The sequence below is a fragment of the Hyla sarda genome, chromosome 1, assembly GCF_029499605.1.
Source record: "Hyla sarda isolate aHylSar1 chromosome 1, aHylSar1.hap1, whole genome shotgun sequence".
Taxonomy (NCBI): Eukaryota; Metazoa; Chordata; class Amphibia; order Anura; family Hylidae; genus Hyla; species Hyla sarda.
The window spans coordinates 209,389,570-209,409,690 of record NC_079189.1 but is presented as its reverse complement, the minus strand read 5'-3'; the positions used below and the strand labels follow the sequence as shown (position 1 = coordinate 209,409,690).

Sequence of the window (20,121 nt, the reverse complement as noted above, 5' to 3'; positions counted from 1 at the left end):
GAGAAGACAGCAGAGGACCGGAGAAGACAGCGGAGGACCGGAGAAGACAGCGCAGAGCCCAGCGGAGGCCCGGGGTCACCATCTGGAGCGGCGGGGACACCATCTCGAACGGCGGGGACAGGTGAGTACAGCTTCCTATACTTTACATTGCACGAATCCCTCAACATACGATGGATTCGACAAACGATGGCTCGTTTGGAACGAATTACCATCGTATGTTGAGGGACCACTGTAATATGATTACAGTTCTAGACAGGAGGACATAATTTGAAGAAGAACGTGTCAAAAATGGCCGTCACATTGCACCTTGTATCTGTTCCTTAATTTACATGGTTTCCTAATGAACTATAAAATCATATTAAAGGGGTACTCCGGTGGAAAACAAATGTTTTCAAACTAACTGATGATAGAAAGTTATACAGATTTGTAAATTACTTCTATTTAAAAAAAACTTAATCCTTTAAGTAATCATCAGCTACTGTATAGTACAGAGGAAGTTGTGTAGTTCTTTCCAGTCTGACCACAGTGCTCTCTGCTGCAACATCTGTCCTTGTCAAGAACTGTCCAGAGCAAGAGAGGTTTGCTATAGGGATTTACGTCTAATCTGGATAGTTCCGGACAGAGAGCACTGTGGTCAGACTGGAAAGAACTACACAATTTTCTCCGGAGCATACAGCAGCTGATAAGTACTGGAAAGCTTAAAGGGGCACTCTGGTAGAAAACATGTTTTTTTTGTTTTTTTTAAATCAACTGGTGCCACAAAGTTAAAACAGATTTGTAAATTAATTCTATTTGAAAATTATTCCAGTATTTATCAGCTGCTGTATACTACAGAGGAAGTTTTTTTTTATTTTTGAATTTCTTTTCTGCTCTAGTGCTCTATGCTGACACCTCTGTCCATGTCAAGAACTATACAGAGCAGGAGGAAATCCCCATTGCAAACCTATTCTGTTCTGGACAGTACCTTACATGGACAGAGGTGACAGCAGAGCACTGTGGTCAGAAAGAAAAGAAATTCAAAAAGAACTTCCTGTGGAGCATACAGTATCTGATAAGTACTGGAAGGATTACGTTTTTAACCCCTGGAAGGATTACGTTTTTAACCCCTGGACCAAGGGCGTACAGGTATGCCCTGAAATCATTCAGCAAGCACCCCGTGACAACACCTGAGCCCCCCCCCCCCATGTCGGCTATTGCTGCAGATCGCCGGTGAATTCACCCTGGTGATCTGTTGCAATTCCGGTTATATGGGTCCGACCAATAGCTGCTGGCAGAGGAGGGGCATTTTCTCCTATTACCCCTTGTAAAAATGGTAAAATTAGGAAAATAAAACTGCATTTTAGTGAAAAAAAATCATTTACGCATCCCCTTTTTTTTATAAAAAGTCATCAAACACCTGTGGGGTGTTAAGGCTCACTGTACCCCTTGTTACGTTCCTTGAAAGGTAAAGTTTCCAAAATAGCATGCCATGTGTTTTTTTTTTTTTTTGCTGCTCTGGCACATGTTCCTAAATGCAACATGCCCCCCGAAAACCATTTCAGATAAATTCACTCTCCAAAATCCCATTGTCGCAAGTTCCCTTCTGAGCTCTCTACTGCGCCCACTTTACATCCACATATGAGGTATTTTCTTATTCGAGAGAAATTGGGTTACAAGTTTTGGGGGATTTCTCTCCTTTTACCCCTTGTAAAAATTTAAAAACTGGGTCTACAAGAACATGCGAGTGTAAAAAGTGAAGATTTTGAATTTTCTCCTTCACTTTGCTGCTATTCCTGTGAAACACCTAAAGGATTAACACACTTACTGAATGTCATTTTGAATACTTTGAGGGGTGCCGTTTTTATAATGGGGGTAATTTATGGGGTATTTCTAAAATCAAGGCCCTTCAAATCCACTTCAAAACTGAACTGGTCCCTGAAAAATTCCAATTAAAAAAATTGGAAAATTGCTGGTGAATTTTTAAGCCCTCTGATGTCTTCCAAAAGTAAAAACACGTCAATTTTATGATGAAAATATAAGGTAGACATATTGTATATGTGAATCAATATATAATTTATTTATTATGTCTATTTTCCTTACCATCAGAGAGCTTCAAAGTTAGAAAAATGTTCTTTTTTCTAATTTTTCATGAAATTTTGGAATTTTAATGGACGAAAATTTACCACTATGTTAAAGTAGAATATGTCACTAAAAAATTATCTCGGAAACAAATTCATAAGTAAAAACATCCCAGAGTTATTAATGTTTAAAGTGACAGTGATCAAATGTGCAAAAAATGCTCTGGTCCTTAAAGGGGGTTCTCTGGTGGAAAACGTTTAAATCAACTGGTGCCAGAAAGTTAAACAGATTTGTAAATTACTTCTTAATCTTAATCCTTACAGTACTTATTAGCTGCTGAACACTACAGAGGAAATTATTTTCTTTTTGGAACAAAGTGTTCTCTGCTGACATCACGAGCACAGTGCTCTCTGCTGACATCTCTGTCCATTTTAGGAACTGACCAGAGCAGCATATGTTTCCTATGGGGATTTTCTCCTGCTCTGGACAGTTCTTAAAATGGACAGAGATGTCAGCAGAGAGCACTGTGCTCGTGATGTCAGCAGAGAGCTCTGTGTTCCAAATAGAAAATAATTTCCTCTGTAGTATTCAGCAGCTAATAAGTACTGGAAGGATTAAGATTTTTAATAGAAGTAAATTACAAATCTGTTTAACTTTCTGGCACCAGTTGATTTAAAAAAAAAAGTTTTCCACCCCTTTAAGGTGAAAATGGGCTTGGTCCTTAAGGGGTTGAATAGAAGTAATTTACAAATCTTTTTAACTTTCTGGCACCAGCTGATTTAAAAATAAAGTGTTTTCCACCAGAGTACCCCTTTAAGATTTTTAAATAGAAGTAATTTACAAATCTGTAATTTACAAATCTTTTTGGTGTTTATTTGAGAAAATTTTTTCCCACCAAAGTACCCCTTAAAACATAAAAAGTAATAAGAAAAAGCAAGAGCTCAAAAATAACAGTGGGCTTAAAAATAATAGTGTCCTTGTGTCCCCACAAGGACATTACTTGAATATGCACCTCTTCAAGGAATGTGAGGACCAGATGGAACTTTAAACTATGTTGATACATTTGGATAACTCATTAACTAAGAAGTCGGTTTTTTTTTTCTATAGGAACAACACTAACATTTCCCATCAACTCAGGGTTGAAATGAAAATGTTTTTCTGTCTGTTTTATCACTGTGGACCTTTTGCCCAATCACTGACCACATGAAAATTTCACTTCTGACTATTCAGCTAGTAGAGAATGCTAAATAAAGTGCAAGATTGTATATGAATTAAAAAAAAATGTTAGTCTTTGGAGAAATGTATATACACAAACAATTACAATACATCCAGTTACATCATATGGCACAAGTAAAGCTTAGTGATAAATTGACATATCACATTTATTTTTATTTTTTTGTTCAGCCTCGACTGTACTGGGATTTTTTGTTAAAATAAATTAATCTGATCACAAAAATAAAAACCTTCAGCATAATACAATGTACCTTAATAGGTAAAGATTACAAATGTAAGGGAATTCTACATACAGTACATTGACCAAAGTAGTGCTAGTAATGCATATAATACCGTATTTATCGGGGTATACCACGCACCGGCCTATAACACGCACCCTCATTTTACCAAGGATATTTGGGTAAAAAAAGTTTTTTACCCAAATATCCATGGTAAAATGAGGGTGCGTGTGTGCGCGTGTATACCCCGATACATCCCCAGGAAAGGCAGGGGGAGAGAGGCCGTCGCTGCCCGCTTCTCTCCCCCTGCCTTTCCTGGGGTCTAGAGCGCTGCTGCCGGCCCTTCTCTCCCCCTGGCTATCGGCGCCGCTGCCCGTTCTGCCCCCCTGACTATCGGGAGATGGGGGAGAGAAGGGGCAGCGGCACCCATTGCCGGCGCTGCTGCCCTGTTGCCTCCCCCCATCCCCGGTGGCATAATTACCTGAGTTGGGTCCGCGCTGCTGCAGGCCTCCGGCGTGCGTCCCCTGCGTCGTTGCTATGCACGGCGCGGCGCACTGACGTAATGCGCCGCGCCGTGCAGCGCATAGCAACGACGAAGGGGACGCACGCCGGAGGCCTGCAGCAGCGCGGACCCGACTCAGGTAATTATGCCACCGGGGATGGGGGGAGGCAACGGGGCAGCGGCGCCGGCAATGGGTGCCCCTGCCCCTTCTTTCCCCCTGGCTATCGGCGCCGGCAGTGGGGCGCCGGTACCGATAGTCAGGGGGACAGAACGGGCAGTGGTGCCGATAGCCAGGGGGTGAGAAGGGCCGGCAGCAGGGCTCTAGACCCCAGGGAAGGCAGGGGGAGAGAAGCGGGCAGCGACGGCCTCTCTCCCCCTGCCTTTCCTGGGGCGGTATCGGCGTATAACACGCACATAGACTTTAGGCTAAAAAGTTTACCCTAAAAAGTGCGTGTTATACGCCGATAAATACGGTACATACCGCACATTTTCAACTTTGAGAGATCCGCTAATAATATACATTGTAATGATAACAATAAGTGCAATGGGAATGTGCAGAATATGAGCGTAGCAAATTAGTTTTACTACTGTTAACAAATAGATTCTATTATATTCATTCAATTGCCTTCCTCGCCTTCCCAAGAGATGCTTAAAAAGATATTATTCAGACATTTTAGAAAGATTTGTCAAAATCACATAGGGGGAGATTTATCAAAACCTGTGCAGAGGAAGAGTGGTGCAGTTGCCCATAGCAACCAATCAGATCGCTACTTTCATTTTCCAAAGGCCTCTAAAGAGGCCTGTGGAAAATGAAAGAAGCAATCTGATTGGTTGCTGTGGGCAACTGCACCACTCTTCCTCTGCACAGGTTTTGATAAATCTCCCCCATAGTGAAAGGTTATTTTTACACAGTTAAAATAATCCACTTCCTCTGGTGCAATTTTGCTTTGCATTTAAAGCGCAACTGTCATGAGTTTTTAGCCCCCCAGACTACAATGTTGTTACAGATGTCCATAACGTGAGTGTAACCATACCTATCCTCTCCTTTCAGCGCTGGGATCGCATCCACAGGGCATGCTCCCCTCCTGACGTGCGCACGCCACCACCCTGGATAGACAGAGCGATCACTCGCTCCCGCTGCCTATGCGCTCACTGCACAGGTGCAGTACTATAGGAAGGGAGGGGCACAAGCGATGTGTCTTACTACACAGAGGTCACAGTGCTGAAAGGAGAGGATAGGCGTGGCGGGGGGGCTCTGCAAACGCCAAGCCATGCCTATCCGACTGTGCCTGACTGCTGGATAAATTTATTTTATAAGTTATAAAAGAAGGAGAAAAAGTGATAAAGGTATGGTTACACTCACGTTATGGACATCTGTAACAACATTGTAGTAGTCTGGGGGGGCTAAAAACTCATGACAGTTGCGCTTTAACACTTTCATAATGCATAGCAAACTATACAGAGATGTTCTTTTCTTAAGAAGTAAAAACAATCTCTATTTCATATTCAAAACAGTGGGCAATAACTATTAAAATCATATTAAAGTCTGGTACCTCAAAAGGTAAACCTAAAGTTAACCTTAAAAAAGTCAACAACGAGTCAATGTTGTTACCATTCTGCAGAATAGAAAATACCTTTTAATTGTACTGTCATTGCCAAAAATCTTTGAACTGACACAAATTTTGGGTGGGCAGTTTTTTCTTGGATGGGACATGAATGACTGTCCAGAGATGCAAAGGTGAGCGCTACCATGATTCCTGTCTAATGCCAAAAGTAAAGCATCCTGAGACCATTCATGTGTGAGGTTGCTTTTCATCCAGGGGAGTGGGCTCATTCACAATTTTATTTAAGAACACAGCTTTGAATAAAGAATGGTATCTAAACATTCTCCAAGAGCAACTTCTCTCAATGATCCAGGTGCACCTTGGTGATGAACAATGCTTTTTCCAGCATGATATAGCCGTGTCACAAAGCGAAAGTGATAACTAAGTGAGGCAATGACCAAAACTTTGACATTTTAGGTCCATGGCCCAGAAACTCTTCAAGCCTCAATCCTAATGAAAACATGTCGTCAATCTTCAATAAGCGGGTGGACAAACAGAAACACAGAAATTGTGATAAACCTCAAGCACTGATGAGACAATACTAGGTTTTGGCCCAGAAGCTGATATACAGCATGCCAGGGTGGTTTGAAGAACTTGAAAAAGAAGGTTCAACATCGTTAACATTGGGCAATTGCCCATAGCAACCAGATTACAGCTTCCATTTTTTAGAGACCATTTTAAAAATGAAAGCTGGTATCTGATTGGTTGCTAACGACAACTGCATCACTGTTCCTCTGCAAAAGTCTTTGCATAAATTAAAAGAAAAACACATATGTAATTCTTATAATTATTCTTATAATTATACTGATATAAAAACATTTAAGCAGCCAACTTTGTGAAAACCAAAATTTGTTTCAGTTCAAAAAATGTTGCCCACCACTGTATATCCACTTTTGGATACTTTCAGTTGACACAATGACACTTATTAATTTAGCACTATTAGGCTAGGTTCACACTGCGGAATCTCCAGGCAGAAAATTTCCGCCCAGAGATTCCGTGTGTGGCCAGCGCCAACTGAGTCAGTCAGCGCTAGGACCACGTGGACACTGCAGTCTCCAATAGACTGCAATGTGTTCCGCGAGTATTTCCGCCTGAAGAATGCGCAACGTCATTCTTCAGGCGGAAATTTTCATGCAGATTTTCCATTTACAAATTCCGCTTCAAAAATTCCAAAGTGTGAATTTGTGACCGGAAACCCATTCACTACACTAGACATTTTAGTAAGCGACATTTCTGCCTGCAATTTTAAAGTGTGAACCTAGCCTTAGGGTAGAGTGCATCAACAGCGACAAACAAAGATTAAAGAAGACTCCAAAGTATACAGAAAGAGAGAGCTTTTAACACATGCACTCACTCCCACCCATGGCATAAAGGCTGCAATGCTTGTTAGGCCCCCTTGTTATCCTTGAAGCAGTATAGAACATCATTATCCCTGGACAGTTCTGAATTTGCTAGCATTGTAGAGTTTCAAAATGGCCGAATATTGTTAAAGTTTTGGTCACTGAACCAAGAGGCTAGCAACCTTGCCACTATGGCACAGTATATTTATGCCTTTGGCACCATTTATTGGACTGGGAAACTCCTACCTGATTTATTTTGATCCATCCAATAGACAACAAATGTACATTTTTTAAGAGTTATTTCAGTGGCCGTCTTACTATACTCTTATTTGTAACGCAAACATACCATACATGCTCACATATCCAGCAGTTTCCAGGGAAAACTAAATAAGGCAACTTCATATGACCTTTCCTATGGTCTGGAAATTCATGTCACATTCAGCTTTTGGATGAAATTTGGCTCCCTGAAAAATATCCGAGAACCTCATTTAACTCATAGGTGACTTAAGGTCAATGAGAATAATTTATTGCTTATATACAAACATGAATGAGGCAAAAGTGAAAAAAGGAAAATAATAGTCCATTCAGTTACAGGAAAAAGTGTTCTGTGTTATTCCAAAATTACAACTATTCAATGGTTAACACACACACACACACACACATATACACACATATACACTCACAACAGTAAAAACTGTATGAAAAAAAACTCCTCAAAGTATTATGCTATTTCCTCCTTCATATTGTAGTTTCAGCATAAATTTACATAGATTTACATACTGTAGATCTACTTACATATGTAGCTATAGGGAGAAAGCACTCCTTACGGCACTGCGGAAGCCCACATCATGGGAGATACCTGGATGTGGGCTTCTTTTTATTGGTACTTGCTTAAGGATACCTGGTGGGGCTCAGGCCAAAGAAAATGTCCAACAATATCACATATGTGTAGTAGAGGAAAAGTAAAAAGCCGGCCACTCAGCAATAAGTATCTTTCTTTAGGCCTTATTCATGCTGAAAATACTCACATTACAAGGGGGAGAAAATACAGGGAAGAGCAGGGAGGTACAGTGGCAACAAGCTCCGTTTCGCACACTCAAGTGCTTCGTCCGGCCGGACGAAGCACTTGAGTGTGCGAAACGGAGCTTGTTGCCACTGTACCCCCCTGCTATTCCCTGTATTGTATTCCCCTTGTAATGTGAGTATTTTCGGCATGAATAAAGCCTGAAGAAAGAAACTTATTGGTGAGTGGCCGGCTTTTTCCTTTTCCTCTACTACACATATGCTACTTACATATGTGCCCAGAGTAGCTCAGCCCCAGCCATTTCTACAAGTATCACCCCACCCAGTGCTTACAGAATGCCTTCGTCATAGTAGTGCACATACAGTAACGGTACTGTTCACAGAGTTTCCCTACTTATAGAAGTTTCAATACAGTAATACCAGGTAGATTGTGTATACTATAACTCAGGCAATAATATTGTCCTTTTAATTTAATTTCATTAAAACCATAAAAGGACAAGACATAAATCCACCAGAAGCAGAAACAATGGACACGTCTTATATATTTAGACCTCCAAAAAGCAAATTAAAATTAAAATAGATATATTGATAAGAACTCTGTGCCCGATGTACACTCCTGTTTCCTATTTTAAACTGTTACAAAACATTGGAAATCCTTCGACTGATAAAAAATGTATGTCTTGAATTAGAAGAAAAGTAAGAGCACATTGTGAACTGTTTATGTGGACTATTTAGCATATGGTTACAATGATAGCATAAAGAAAGTATTCTTTGTTATCTTGTGATCTGATGTAGCGTGATAAATGTTTGGTTAGATAGTATTTCTACACCATAAACTTAACATATTTATCAAAACACATTCAAAATCCATTGTGGGGATCAAGAATTCCTAAACACTAAATAGTTTTGATACTAAACCAAGGTACAAATCCTTAGAAGGTCTTTTAACGTTGGGGTCCATTGTGCACGCTGTGTCAGAAGTCTATAGCACATGGTACAGATTAATATGTTAATCATTTCCTAACTTGGCCGAACAAAGAACTTGTAGAAACATCTCTGCAATGTAGATCTATAGGTTTTTACAGCATCCCCCTCATGTACCTATATCCACTCTATCTCATGAGAGCAGAAAATATAATTTCAGGGCAGGTTAATAGAGAACTCCAGCAAAAGTTAACATATCCACTATCCACAAGATAGGAGATAAGTAGCTAATCGCGGAGGGGGGGGGGGGTGTCTTAGTAGGAGGAAGGTCGGGTAGTGGGGAAGTCTGACTGCTGGGACCCCCCGCAATCTACGGGACCCCAGCTCTCTCGTGCACGCATCGCCTACCGGTTGATGGCATGCCCTCTATTCATTTCTATGAGACCATCGATGATGCTTGAGTGCTGTACTGGGGTATTTTAGGCGATCCCATAGAGATGAACAGAGTGTGTGTCCTCTGCAGCATGCGCTTGTCACTGAGTGTCAAGTCCCATAAATACGGGATAAGTTAATTTTTGTAGAGATTCTCCTTTAAGTTCCCTGGATTAGACTAGCCCCTTCCCTTCATCCATCTCCTTTCCTCTTTGGTTGACCCTTCTAGACATGTCTTTTTTTCTCAACAATACTATGTAACTATGTAGTAATAATACATATTGGTACTATTAGGGACTCTCCTGTAAAGTATGTTCCTCTGGCTTTGTAAACAGATGAAAACAATTCCTTTCCAACAGTCGCAGCTGACTTGTGCAGTTAGTGGGCTTGACTTTATTCAGAAATGCAATGCAGAAAGTTGAACCATTACAATGTCCCTACTACAAGTAGTTCTCTTCAATAAAAGTCCGTACCCCTCCCGTGTTAAGGTATCTCTCCCAACCAGTACCCTCCTCTGCACTGACAAGAAGGAAAGAAATCTGACATAGCTATCTACAGATGGATGAGTCTTCTTTTTGGAGTAAACTTTGGTTTGCCTACTATGAGATATATAAGTGAAGGAAAGGAAAACCTGCCACTCACCATGTTCATCTTCTTCTTTTATTGCAAAAAATACTCACATACAGAAATAAGGGAGAAGGAAGCTCCGTTGCGCACTAAGTGAAGTGCTTCTTCCGGCCATACTACCTACTGGAACTGCTTCCCTGATATACAGGTAAGTGAGATACTTAGACCAATCACCAATGTGACACCTACACACGTGACTTCTGACATCTCAGACAGGTGTTACTTGAAATCAAAAACACACAGCGAGATCTGTTCTCTCATTTAACCCCAGAGGTCCCGTCGCATTGGTACGTAGAATACATTTGGTTTCATTCTTTAGGAGCATCTTATCTATTCTTTCTCCTGCTTTAATATCTACTTTTTCGAGACCAATGAAACGTAGGACTTCTGGGTCATTGTTATGCTTCTCTTTTATGTGGGATAACAAACGAGGGACACCATTCTTTCCTGTACATATGGAATAAAAATGTTCTCGAATACGTTTGAAGAGTTGCCTTTTCGTTTTTCCCACATAAAAGAAATTGCATGGACAGAATATAGCATAAACAATATTTTTCGATCGACATGTGATTCATTGTTTTACTGTATGATGTACCAGACCTATTCGTAAATTTTTAGGCAAGAACCCTGAAATAGCTGACTACAGATGGGTAATTATCACTTTTGGAGGACACTCTGGTTTGTATAAGAGAATTTTTTTTCTTCCTGGTGAAAAGTGTATTTGTATACACTGTGGGGGAGATTATCATTGTTGTCTTTTGAAAGTGATTTTTGAAGTCTTTTTTTATTTTTGCTTTGGTTTTGCTTATGTGAGATACATTTATCATACTATCAGGGAGGTAGGGGGGGGTTGCTAAATTTGGCACACATAAGCAAAAAACTATAAAATACTTCAGAACACCTCCACTCCCCTGCGACTTTTCTGCAGTAGCAACTTTTTGTGCCATTTTTTGAAAGTGCTCTCCAAAGTCAGTTTTGTAAGCCATGTCTGACCTGGCTTAGGTTTGAGACTTTTTTGGAGGGGTTAGCATATATTTTCATGCCTACGTGCAACATTCGCACTTCATAAATTCACATCCACTGTGAAGAGAAAACTGAAAATTGCTTAGGTTTTTTTTTTACTTTATGCATACCCACAAAATTCACAAAAAAAAGTGCTTAGGGGCACATGCAACATTTTGTGCGCCCAAAGTAAGCAAAAAAAAAAAAAAAAGCTCTAAATGCAATGATAAATCTCACAGTGTCTTTAAACAGACACTGCAGCGAATAGTAACTTATCCCCTATGCACAGGATAGGGGATGTGTCAGATCGCAGATGGTTTGACTGCTGGGATCCCCCCCACACTCTCTTGAACAGTCTCTGGATGGGGCCTCATGCTGGGGTCAGAAAAGGCTCAATTGATTTCTATGGGAGAGCCAGACATGCCCAAGTACAGAACTTCGGCGCTCTCACACAGTATGCACGCACTCCTCTCAGAGAGCCAAGGCCGGTTCAGGAGAACCTGGGGGGGGGGGTAAGGGTCCCAGTGGTTGAACCCCCTACGAACTGACACCCCTATCCTGTGGACTCAAACAAAGTGTAAGGTAATACTGCCTGGCGCCCCAGTGTTCTGAAGCATTGTGTTTTAGAACACCAGCTCTTCTGTCACTCGGAGCGGCCACAGTTGACATGGCCCCTACATGTAGATACAGCATTTTGTTATCTTTGGCTATGCCATAGAGATACATACAAGGGGCATATTGACCACTGCTTTGTGCGGTGGTTGAAAGTAATCCGGCATAAACCAGAGGTCACTCAATGCATGTAGAGAGACATCAGGAGGGAGAACGGGGGGGCTGATTACTGGGGACCCCAAACATGCTCCTACCTGGTGTCCCAGAACTCCTCATGCACAGAATGACCTCCTCTTTGAGCCGGATTACTGTGACCCACAGCATGTGTCTCTATGGGAGGCTGCAGATAGGGGATAAAATATAATGTACCAGAGTTCCCTTTTAAATCTGTTGTGAAAATGTGCTGCATTTCTGTAACAGAAGGAGATGATGAACACTTAATAATCCACAGAATGCTTGTTATTCTAAGTAGAGAATTTTCTCTGCATGTGCATAACATTTCCAAAACCTCATTTACATGTCTCATTTGCTGAGGTGCAATACAGAATCAGCACCACAAATCCACCATATCTGAACATACCCCAAGAGAGAAGTTGTGGCATTTTTCTTGGCAAAACACTTCATATTAGCCCTGCCATGAATGTTCCTGTTAAGTTTCCCTGCAGCTATAAAGATGGCTTCACTTCTAAGGTTACTCAAATGATAAAAAATATTAGCAAATTGGTATTTTACTATTACCGTATCTAGTTATATGGTTTTCCAGGGGGAACTGTAAGAGAAGTCAGGGTGCTCTCAACAAATAATAATTACTAAAAAAAAAAACATCCAACTAATCACCCATCACTATCATTGTCAGTGACCAGCCGCACAATAGGGTGAGCAAGCATTTCCTGCATATCTGCAATATCAGAGGAAGCATTAAGCAGCAGGGACCAAGCACAGTCAGTGGCAGAAGATCAGTCAGGTGAGTACCGTGTTTCCCCGAAAATAAGACACTGTCTTATATAAATTTTTCCTCAAGAAGACACACTATGGCTTATTTTCAGGGGATGTCTTATTTTTATTAAGTATGGTACAACAATAGAGAGACCCACAGACTGTTGTTTGTTGGTGCTGGGTGAGAGGGGCCCACAGTGCTGAGTAAAACGGCAGCCACAGCTTTATTCTTTCCCCTGAGGACCCACAAAGCAGAACTTTCTGTTCTTCACTTCAGCGAGGAGACTTTTACTTTCTCTATGCCGCGGCTGGCAGCACGAACAAAAACATCGGGACCTGACAGGGGGAGCAGATCTTATTGATGGGGCTGCGGGCACCTCTACGGTCACCTCCAAGATAGCAGCTGTCACGATGGGGCAGATGAGAAGGGCTGCCCGTCTTCTTGAACACTCTGCACCAGTACGATTAGCCACGCCTACCACTATGTCTAATTTTCGGGGTATGGCTTATATTACGCCAATGGTTAGAAATTCTGCTATGGCTTATTTCATGGGTATGTCTTATTTTCGGGAAAACAGAGTATGCTTGTTTTTATCTTTAAACCATCTTGTACATATGGCTGGGGGTGGGTTAAAAATAAAAAGCAACCTATACTCATCTCTCCCAGTCCCCTCACAGCTGCCATGCTGATAGTCCTGGTTCTAAGTTCTGACCACTATTTTCTTCTTCCTGATGTGTTGTCTAGGCAGAAACTTCCCTGTTCAGCCAATGACTGGCTGCAGTGGTGTCCTTCCAGTGATTTGCACTTTTTGCCAAGACAACACATAATCAGGGACAGAAAGTAATGGTGAGGACTGGGTATTGGAAGCATCAGCACAGCAACTCTGGGAGGACCAGGAGGTAAGAATAGTTTTATTTTTTTAAAGCTGAACTGTCATGAAGATTGGGGCATATAACCTAACCACAGTGTGTGTATGGTGTGTAAAATATGTCTGCAGCCTTGCTTTTATCCCTCTTATTATGACTTTTATTAGCTCAAAAAACACTTTTATATGCATCCACTGACAGTCGGATAGGATATCCATTGTACACCAGCGCTGCCCCAAACCTCATGGCTGTTGCGCTTTAACCCATCCACAGCCATATATATATTATATATATATATATATATATATATAAAATGTATTTATTTATTTAATTAATTTTTTAATTCCAGAGACAACCGCTTTACATCTTTATTCATACGACTCTCTGAACAAACTGCGCCTGTAAAATTCTGTAAGGTTTTTACACTGCTTTGTACTCTTGCATTTCAGTCAATACTGACTTGGAGAAGTCACCCACAATCTCCTGGAGCCTGGCACAATTGCTTTCATACAGCAGCACATGCAGTGCATATATACAATGCCTCCATACAAACATAGAGTAGCAAATAAAGGTCTTAAAACATTACCAATACCATATTACATGATGGGTTGCAGTCTATGCATCTAGAAATCTGCGTTTGCCCCTTTCTGGAGTTTTTTTGTTTTTTTTCTCTAACCTCTATGAAAGTTCTTATTGCAAGGCTGCCAATAAAGTGAGTCACGTAAATAGTCTCCTACAGTCTGTAGTCATCTGTGCACCCATGCTCTAACCTATTATGTAAAATCACTAAATATCCAGGCTATACTGTTAAGGCACGCTTGTGGAATTTCTTTCAAATTTTATTCTTGTGTTTTTTGGGAGGGATTTTTAGTAAAAATATTAGAAAAAAAATTGCTTTTCTGCTATTACTACACAGAAAAAAATGTCACAAAATTCAAGTCACTGGTGGAAACATTTACTGTAACAATAACATCAATACAATATGGCAATAATAATGAACAAATAGTTACAGTGTTTCCATGTAGTATATTGCTGAAGAACAACAACGCCCCCATAAGGCAATATGAGAGAGTAGAGTTTGTCTCAATAAATAAATGTATAAAAGGAATGTAATGAAAGTAATAAATGTATCTAGACTCCAGTGTTTGGAAACTTGCTAAAGTAATGATGTCCTCTTCTACAAAACTATTCAGCTATGTCTGAGTTTTTCCAATTGTTCTTTACTAGACTAGACATGAAATGATTTCAATTAGAGCTATGTGCAACACAACATTAAAAGGGGTTATCCAGCTATTAAAATCATATCCGCTATCCAGAGGATGTGTCTCATTGTGGGGGTCAGATCTTTGGGGCCTTGTGCAATCTCCAGAATGGGGCCCGACTCTCCCCACTGAGCATCCCAGCCCCCACCTTCTGAGACACACTCGTCTTCGCAGTGACAGCCCTAAGTTATCAACAGCATATATTCTGTTACTTGTCCTGTACTGTCACACAATGCTTTAATTTTATTAATATGATAGAAAGGCTGTGTAAGAACCAATAGAGTCTCTAACAGACGGTCACCAAAGAGGTCCTGAATGGCAAATCTACCTAAAGGGTACGTTCACACGCGTGGATTTTCAGCGTATTTTACGCTGCAGATCCACTGGTGAAGGCCCGCTCTATGCTGGCTTTACATGTGCCTGCTCGTAGTGGCAATATGCCGCTACCAGCAGGCACACTGTGATGTGCGAGTCCCAGTATACTCGCACATCGCGCAAGCTCTCTGCCTAGCTCAGAGCAGGGAGAGCGGCCGCGATGTGCGAGTACGCCGCGCACATCACTGCAGGGTGTCTGCTCGTCATGGCGTATTGCCGCTACCAGCAGGCACATGTAAAGCCAGCATAGAGCGTGGCCTTCACCAGCGGATCCGCAGCTAAATACGCTGCGAAAATCCGCGCGTGTGAACGTACTCTAAAAGGATATTCAGGTAGAAATTTTTTTTTTTCAAGTTAACTGGTGCCAGGAAGTTAAACAGATTACTTCTGTTTAAAAATTTGAATCCTTCCGGTACTTATGAGCTGCTGTATACTACAACAGAGAACGTTATGTAGTTCTTTCCAGTCCGACCATAGTGCTCTCTGCTGCCATCTCTGTCCATGTCATGAACTGTCCAGAATAGGAGAGGTTTGCTATGGGAGTTTGCTTATGCTCTGGACAGTTCCTGACACTTAAGGAAAACTGTCACATGTTCACTCCTTATTATTATTTATCATTATTATGAATATAATGAAAAGCTGTGTTAAAACAAATTGGGTCTCTAATATACAGTCACCAAAAGGGTCATGAATGACAAATCTACCTTAAAGGAAAACTATCACATGTTCACTCCCTCACTTACCACAGGTACTGATGGATAGTGCGGGGGACGCTGATTCATATTATCTCTACCTTGCCCGGATCACCGTTCGTCCGCAATCTTAGTTTTTCTATATATGCAAATGTGGCTGTAATTGGCATGGGCGGGGTTTTCAGTAGCCTAGTGGCACTGTGACGTCAGCGACGCCCGTCCGCAGTGCCGCCTGCTTATGAATATTCATCCCCGCTCCCTCCGGCTCTCCCTCTCCCCCGCCGCTCCTAACTGGTCTTCACTGCGCATGTGCCGCTTCCTGACATGCGAAGTGAAGACCAGTTAGGAGCGGTGGGGAGAGGGAGAGCCGGAGGGAGCGGGGATGAATATTAATAAGCAGGCGGTGCTGCGGATGGGCAGCGCTGACGTCACAGTGCCACTAGGCTACTGAAAACCCTTCCCGTGCCAGTTACAGCCATATTTGCATATATAGAAAAACTAAGATTGCAGGCGAACGGCGATCCAGGCAAGGTAGCGATCATATGAATCAGCGTCCCCCGCACTATCCATTAGTACCTGTGGTAAGTGCGGGAGTGAACATGTGACAGTTTTCCTTTAAGGTAGATTTGTCATTCATGACCCTTTTGTTGACTGTATATTAGACACCCAATTTGTTTTAACACAGCTTTTCGTTATATTCATAATAATAATAATAATAAATAATAATAATAAGGACAAGTAACAGAATATTTTTTCTGTTGATAACCTTATATCTTGATAAAGCATTACGGGACAGTAGCAACAGGTGGTTATAAATGTGACTCAAACGGAGCTGAATCGGCCGAATTTAGGGGAATTGGTTGATAATCCAATATGTAAGGGGGCTATCGCTTTCTTTCCAATGCCAGATGTCGGGGATGAGACAGATCAGGCATGTTGGCTTTCAGCATGCCCGATTCTTTGTTTCCATGAACTGGCAATGACCTATTGAAGAAATATCTGTTCCATGTGTATGGTCACCTTTCATATTGAAGGGATCAGCAATAAGGTTTTAAGAATCTCCCACACTATTTCCAAGAATCCCTTTTGTAAGAATCATCAGAAAACATCAGTGTTCTTACTAAATACCTTGTCACATGATAAACTTACCTATCCGGTGGGTTCCTTCATTGCCAGCCTGGATTTAAAGAGAAAAAAAAATAGAACATTAGTTTTATTGAGATGCCTTGGACACTTCACAGTTAAAGTACACTGCATGGTCTGTGCTGGGTAGAAAAACCAAAATTGCTCCAGGCAACTTTTAAGTTTATTGGTGGGTTTTCCTTCTCTGAATAAACATCTGTGTTGCCACCTATAGTCCAATGGCTTTCCGAATGTGTTTAAGATAGAAAAGTCAGCAATAAGTGCCCCATTCAATAGATCAGCAGGGCTGTGCCAACCCTCCAGTAGCCACAGATGATTATCTATTCATAGCGGGCACTTCAGGCTGCTGATGGAAAAATCTATTATTATTTTCTTATATTTGCTATACATATAGGGAGACAGAGAAGAAGAAAATGAAGAAAAAGATATACTGAATAGCAGTGTTTTCCAAACAGCGTGCCTCCAGCTGTTGCAAAACTACAACTCCCAGCATGCCCGGACAGCCAAAGGCTGTCCGGGCATGCTGGGAGTTGCAGTTTTGCAACAGCTGGAGGCACCTTGTTTGGAAAACACTGCTCTATATACTGCTGGCATGACGCGCAAAGTAAAATAAGTTAATAAAAAGGGCAATAAGTTAGATACCGAGATTACATTAATGAAAAGAGGGAATAACTTCCTATGAAGTATGTAAAATAGACATTGTCGGGTAGGGGGAGCTTTTAGCCTGGATCTGTCAAGCTGCCTAGAACATCCTAAGGGTGACACGTGTAGCCACTGCCCTCCGCGCTACTTAAACAAGGTACTGTCATACCACTTCTTCACATAGATACCCTTATCGTCTGCCAGATGTTAGTAAAAGTGCTCACAAGACAGCACCCACTGTATACATGTATAAGAGAAAGAAAGAAAGAAAGAAAGAAAGAAAGAAAGAAAAAAGAGAGAGAAAGAAAGAAAGATAGCGAGTTAGGTGACAGATAATGTGAGAGACAGACAGATAGATAGATAGATAGATAGATATGAGATAGATAGATAGATAGATAGAAGGATATGAGATTAATAGATAGATAGATAGAGATAGATATTAGATAGATAGATAGATATGAGATAGATAGATAGATAGATAGGTAGATATGAAATAGATAGATAGATAGAGATAGATATTAGATAGATATGAGATAGATAGATATGAGATAGATAGATAGATATGAGAGAGATAGATAGATATGAGAGATAGATAGATAGATAGAGATAGATATTAGATAGATATGAGATAGATAGATATTAGATAAATAGATAGATAGATAGATATTAGATAAATAAATAGATAGATAGATATGAGATTTAGTAAGACAGACAGATGACAGACAGACAATCTGTCTATCATCTGCCTGTCTGTCTTTTATCACATCTATCTTTCTGTCATTAGATAGATGGATAGACAGACAGACAGATAGACATGTCATAGATAAGGGAAGATAAAAAGAAAGATTATAGATAAATATGTGATAACTAGATAAATAAAAGATAGGATAGAGAGATAAATAAATAGATATGGAATAGATAGAGCGAAGATAAATAAATAAATACATAGATAAATGATGATAGATAGATGATAGATAGATATGAGATAGATAGATAGATATGAGATAGATAGATAGATATGAGATGATAGATAGATAGATAGATAGATAGATATGAGATAGATAGATATGAGATAGATAGATAGATAGATAGATAGATAGATAGATAGATAGATATGAGATAGATAGATAGATGATAGAATACAATGCAATAACAGCCAGGCAGTATAGAGGAGAATGTACCCTTTGGGCTGAAGTCTTGCCATGTCCCACAGCCACAGCTACCAGAAAGCAGAGTGACAGCAGAGCCATGACGGGTCCGGGATGCTGCGGTAATCCTGGGCTCCACACACACACGCCGTGGAGGATGCTGTTCTGATGCGGTACCGCCTGCAGGTCTCCTCAGCAGCACATGTCAGCCGGTTCTTCCCGTAGAATTCCTCTATGTTATTCAATCTGTAGTTCAGGTCCCCGAGGACCAGTCTTCTCTGGGAAAGTTTCAATGGACGTGTCCTCGGACTGTTGGAGCGCTCGGTTATGGTGAGGTCCTGGTCGGGACGACACTCGTGTCATACAGTTAGTTCTACTCTATTGGGGAAGCTTGAAGAGGCTTCCTGGTCTGCGTGTTATCAGGTGAGGGGTGCTAGCCCTTTAAGAGGCAGGGGACAGGCAGCCAGCCGGGACAAGGAGAAAGTTTAGTCTGCAGTTCTGGGCTGTGCTGTGGAGTCCTCTGCCCGGGCTCAGTGAGGAGGGAAGGGGTTACTTTCTAGTCAAAGCAGCAGAAGATAGCTATCTAATATAATAGGGGAGCACTGAAAGCGAAGCTGCAGGAGGAGAGGGGGGGAGAGTCGGTGTGTGACTCCGGTGCTCTGTGAGCTCTCTGCTCTGCCCCTCCAGTCTCCAGCCATCTATAGAGGCTGACACCTCCCCCTCAGACGTCAACAGACCCTTCTCTTCCTCTCCTCCACTGGCTGAGGGATGGAGCTGCTCACTATGAATGGAGGTATACACCCTGTGCGAGCTCAGCCCAAATTCTCTCCAGTATGACCACTATCACTGTACACAGCTTTCCTGGAGTCCTGAACAGGCGAGGGCTGGTTCACATCTATACCACATCAGTATTTCTGGAGACAAGGTTAAACTGTACCTAAATGTGTTATGTGGTATACCCATTGACTTCCTTTATGCCAACATAGTCATAAATGTGTCACTTTTGGCTACCTTTTGTCCCCTGTACGATTTTTTTTTATTTAGTTTTGGTATAAGAATTTTTGGGGCTACGATTTTTTGTAGTATAGAAAAGTTTTGCAAACACCAATTTAAAATATAGTCCAAAAGACAAGGGGCACTATTAAATAATAAATGACACCCTGGTGTGTCACTAATAATCAGTTATAGCCAAAAACACACCAGAACAAATTAAATATAGTGGAAAGTAATATATTTTATTGAGAATACATAGGAATAAAAACATGAAAAAAGAGACAGCAACAAACAGAAAAATACTGACGGCTACATATACATGAATGGAAAAGGGATGTGAATATATTAAAGTGACTTATGCTATCTATAAGGCTACCAAAGTGCAGCATGCAATAGATGTAAGCAATGTAAACACTTCAATACTAAGGCAATTGCCAAAATTTATTGCACATATCCCGAGTGACAAAAAAAACTAGCAGAAAAGTAAA

General features: G+C 41.1%; 1 protein-coding gene across 5 annotated transcripts in view; it reads right to left on the bottom strand.

Moving 5' to 3' along the window:
• Window positions 1-19,327, bottom strand: part of ADAMTS3 (ADAM metallopeptidase with thrombospondin type 1 motif 3) — a 224,222-nt gene extending 204,895 nt beyond the window's left edge. For all 5 annotated transcript variants that reach the window (XM_056567992.1, XM_056567973.1, XM_056567982.1 and 2 more), the window contains exons 1-2: window positions 18,674-19,327; window positions 16,857-16,884 (exon numbers count right to left, since the gene is read on the bottom strand). In XM_056567992.1, coding sequence (XP_056423967.1) covers window positions 16,857-16,884; window positions 18,674-18,742 — 97 coding nt within the window. In that variant the 5' untranslated portion in view covers window positions 18,743-19,327. The remainder of the gene's footprint in view (window positions 1-16,856; window positions 16,885-18,673) is intronic.
• Window positions 19,328-20,121: the final 794 nt, after the last annotated feature.